Raw genomic sequence first — 4638 nt, 5'->3', positions numbered from 1 at the left:
ACCTCCACTACATGGACCCAGAAAATGATACAGGAATTTCAGAATTTCTTCTTATGGGATTTTCAGAAGAACCACAACTGCAGCCCCTCATATTTGGGACGTTCCTTTCCATGTACCTGATCACTGTGTTTGGAAACTTGCTCATCATATTGGCCATCAGCTCTGACTCCCAACTTCACACACCCATGTACTTCTTCCTCGCCAACCTGTCCTTTGTAGACATCTGCTTCACCTCCACCACCATCCCAAAGATGCTGTGGAACATCCAGACTCAGAGCAAAGTCATAACCTATGCAGGATGCATCACTCAGATGTACCTTTTCACAGTCTTTGCAGGTTTAGACATGTTTCTCTTGACTGTGATGGCCTATGACCGGTTTGTGGCCATCTGTCACCCCCTGCACTACATGGTCATCATGAGCCCCCGGCTCTGTGGACTGCTGGTTCTGGTGTCCTGGGTCCTAAGTGCCCTGCATTCCTTGTTAGAAAGCTTAATGGTGCTGCGGCTGTCCTTCTGTACAGTCTTAGAAATCCCCCAGTTTTACTGTGAACTCAATCAGATGATCCAACTTGCCTGTTCTGACACCTTTGTCAACAACATGGTGGTATATTTTGTAGCTATATTGCTGGGTGGAGGTCCCTTCATTGGGATCATTTGCTCTTACTTTAAGATAGTTTCTTCCATACATGGGATCTCATCAGCTCAGGGCAAGTATAAAGCATTTTCTACCTGTGCATCTCACCTCTCAGTGGTCTCTTTATTTTGTTGTACAAGCTTAGGGGTGTACCTTAGTTCTGCTGCTACCCAGAGCTCACACTCAAGTGCCACAGCCTCAGTGATGTACACAGTGGTTACACCCATGCTGAACCCCTTCATCTACAGCCTGAGGAACAAAGACATAAAAGAGGCTCTGAGGAGATTCTTTGGGATGGTAGCTACAAAAGGGCAAACTGTCCCGGGCTGAATAAGTGCCCATAATTCAGGGCCAAGGGCCTCAGCCAAATGTTGAGATTCTTTGATCCAATTGTGGAAGCAGGACATGCCTCTTCTATTTTTTTCCTGGAATTTTGTTTGTTTGTTTGTTTCAGCCTCTCTGTACACATTATGTAAATCACCCTATCAAGCTTTGTGCTATCTCTGATATCCAAGAGATTTCCCTTTGTTTTTCCTACCCTTCCAATGTTATTCTCCCATTGACTGTGAAATATTTGGAAATTTTCACTTATTTTAAAGAACTGCATTGATCAGTTAATAATAATTTCCTCTCAAATATAATATATCATAGTGAGTACGTGTTTTTTTTGCTTGAATGAATAAAACCCGGTCATGAGTTATACTACTCCAATGAAAATCTACTCTTGGCCACCACAGCTATTTACATAAGTCTATAAGGGAGAAAGATCTAAGGCCACAGGGCTTCACTCTTGTGAACACCATTGTTTCGTATATCACTACCTTAACTGCTCTTCCTGATAATGTAGACTTTGGATCACACGTTGTTATGTCTGAAAATGGAGATTTTTCTATACAGTAAGATCCTGTTCTGTACAACAGCTTGCCTCCACCATGCTTACCCTAGTCACTGGCAAAAAAATTATAATACTGCACACGTTTCCAAGAATATCTCCATAGAAAGATAAGCATTGGGGGGGAAAGACTGATATATTTTTGGCCTAAGAGTCAAGCTTGGCTTTATGTATAAAAAAGAAAAATTTTGAATCACACATTATTGCTATGCAAAATATTTCTTTCACAGGCACTTCATCTACTCATTGAATTATGGGATAAAGGGGTCCATTGTAAGGTGTATTCGTTATTATGAAAGGCTGGTGGCATGTTTGGGGTTTTATTAAATCATTTTCTGGTTTCTGAAGTTTCCCAGTGCCACATACAAATATGATTCCTTCCCTTTCTCTAAATGAAATGTGTCCCACTATTCGAAATTTTGCCATAACCACTAAAGGGGCAGCAACCACTAAAGGGAACGATATGAGTATCTTCCATTATATGCCTTCTTCCAAATCACTGGATGACTCACAGGCAAGTGTGGATTCCTGTCTAGGTATGTAATTCAGAGTCACAGGCTTTGTGCAAATATGCATGTCGTTCTAAACTTTCCATGTTATCTCAATGGAGCTCAGTGAGGTTATTTTTAATACAGTTAAGTGAGATTAGCTTGAAAACAGAGTAACCGTGGATGTTACGTATCAGAAATGCCTATAATAAAATGAGTCAGATTATGACAAATGCTCTTACTTCTACCTGATTTGCTTATTATATCAGTTACTATAGCTGCATACAAAGCATCCTCAAATAACAAGCTTAGTACAATGTCTTTATTATCAAAGGGAAATGTAGGGTAGGGAGTTGTTCTTATCTCTGCTGGGCTCCTATGAGTCTGTAAGTGGGTGTGAATCTCTACCTTTTATTTCTAAGGCTCAATCATGAACCAAGAGACTGTCATCCTCTTTTATCTTGAACTAATTTATATCATTACACTCCTTTCATAAATGTAGGCTAATCTTCTAGAATGAGTTTGTCAAATGTGAATTGTCTTAATTTCACTTCACTCTTTTTTAATATCCACATGTGAACCTTTGCTTTTTCATGGCAGAAAGAGTTCTCCCACCCTGTTGGGTGTGTCTCAGCTAATTGTGCTCCAGATCTGATGCTGAGTCATGCAACACTAGAATTTGTTAATGCTAATTAATTTATTGGGAGTTTATTACATAAGGCAAACTGTACATATTTAAAGTGTACAAATTTAGAAATTAAGTGAGTCATCGAAAAATCATGGGTATATTCCACATGGTTCTATAGAACTTAAGAAGATGCACAGGAAGTTTTAACTACTTTATTATGCAATTGGTAGGATGTAATCCCTCTAACCTTCATTTTCTTCTGAAGGTAATGTGGAAGAATAAACCTAACTTCAAAGGATGTGATGAGGAAAGACGAAAACTGTAGAAATGCTTGTTGGGTCTAAAGAATGTTCAAGAGTAAGGGTTGTGTGTATGCAAATGTATGTGTATTATGTATATTTTTCTAACAAAACACACACTCACTTACATATATGTGTACATGCACAAGATTCATAACGCTCATTATAACTCAATATAACCTATCTGTTGTGTTGAAAGAAAGCTTCAGAGACCATGGAGGGTAAAAAAAGGGAAAAAACGGAAGGTTTGCATTAACATGGAATTCCACAAATGTAGAAATTTAGACAATAAAGTTAGAGTAAAAAGAGTGGTCTCTATTTTAACAATAAATGTCTTCTCCCATCCTGATGCCCAGAGGCCTCCAAGACAGAACAACATTTACACTTATGCAAGAAATTCTCTGTTCCAGCTAATAGGGCTGAATATCTTCAAGTTGACTGTAGATTTCATTTCAGCTACTTAAGTAGGGTTTCAACACTAAATGCTCTTACTCCAGGGAGGGAATTGAGTTGATAAACTTCATTTGATTTTTCTTTAAAAATTCTATTGGATAAATGATTTGTCACTTTCCTATTGCTGCTATTACCAGTCACCACACTAAAGGATTAAAGGAAAAAAAATTCTACTCTTCCAGGTCTGGAGGTCAGTACCAAAAATGAGTCTCATTGGGCTAAAATTAAAATGTCTCTGCAAGATACAAGAGAGCTTGAAATCCTGCACAGTTACTTGATTTCAGGTCACCAGTTTTTCTGCACAAAAATGTGTGTCCTTCCAACATCTATTGGTTACCTCTAAAAGATCTTCAATGGACTCATGTTTTTAGCAATGTCCAAAATAAACTTGAATGACGGAATGATCATGAAAGTTGTGCCATAAAGCCATCTTAAGAGCAAATGGCTTGGTAGAATGTCTTTAGTATCAACTGGGATTTTTATGGTGATGAGTTATTCTAATCACTGTTGATTTCCTCAAGGGTCTTGAGTCAGCTGTGTGTCAGCTGCGGAGTCTCTGCTGATCTCACCAGGGCATTCTAATATAATTGGGGCTTTCATAGCTAGCTGTGGCTGATCCAGGGTGACTTTGCCTGGACAACTGAGCTGTGCTCCACATGTCCTCACTTCCTGTGGCAGCCCACCTGAGTTTATTCACTTTTCAGAGGCAGAATTCCAAGAGAGACCAGTAGAAATTCACCAAGGCTTCCAAAGTCTCCTGTCGCTTCTATCATATTATGCTGGCTTCAGCAAATAAAATATCTTAATCCCTCTCAGATAAAAGGTGGAGGAATAGTCTCCACCACCTGATGGAAGGTACTGCACACACTGACAAACACAGGGCTACAGAAAAAGACTGGGATTTGTGGGCATCTTGTAAACATCTACCACTGATGCATTTTCTATTCAAACAGTTTATTGTCACTTACACATCCAACAGTGCAAAGATCTCAGAGACAACAGTGAAAATGCATTATGTGTCTAATGAGCAGCTATGGAAATTCTGCTCCAGAGGGTCAGGCTTTCCTCCAAATATAAATATTTCCTCCCCACCTCTTACGTTTTGATCACCAATCCTAGTCTAAGAAAAGATCAAGGAAATGAAAGGTTTTCTTTCCAGATGCCTCAGACATACCAGGAACCTTGCATCTAACTCATTGATTAATGAAGCTAACAACTGTTGTATCACTGATGCTACCTTCAT

General features: G+C 39.2%; 1 protein-coding gene across 1 annotated transcript in view; it reads left to right on the top strand.

Annotated features, from left to right (window-relative positions):
* LOC115274373 (olfactory receptor-like protein OLF4) overlaps positions 1-965 on the top strand; it is a 1279-nt gene extending 314 nt beyond the window's left edge. The window contains exon 2 of the mRNA XM_029917827.1: positions 12-965. Within this exon, the coding sequence (XP_029773687.1) occupies positions 12-965 (954 nt within the window). The remainder of the gene's footprint in view (positions 1-11) is intronic.
* Positions 966-4638: the final 3673 nt, after the last annotated feature.

Source organism: Suricata suricatta, chromosome 12, assembly GCF_006229205.1.
Source record: "Suricata suricatta isolate VVHF042 chromosome 12, meerkat_22Aug2017_6uvM2_HiC, whole genome shotgun sequence".
NCBI lineage: Eukaryota > Metazoa > Chordata > Mammalia > Carnivora > Herpestidae > Suricata > Suricata suricatta.
This window is presented reverse-complemented; position numbering and strand designations above follow the sequence as displayed.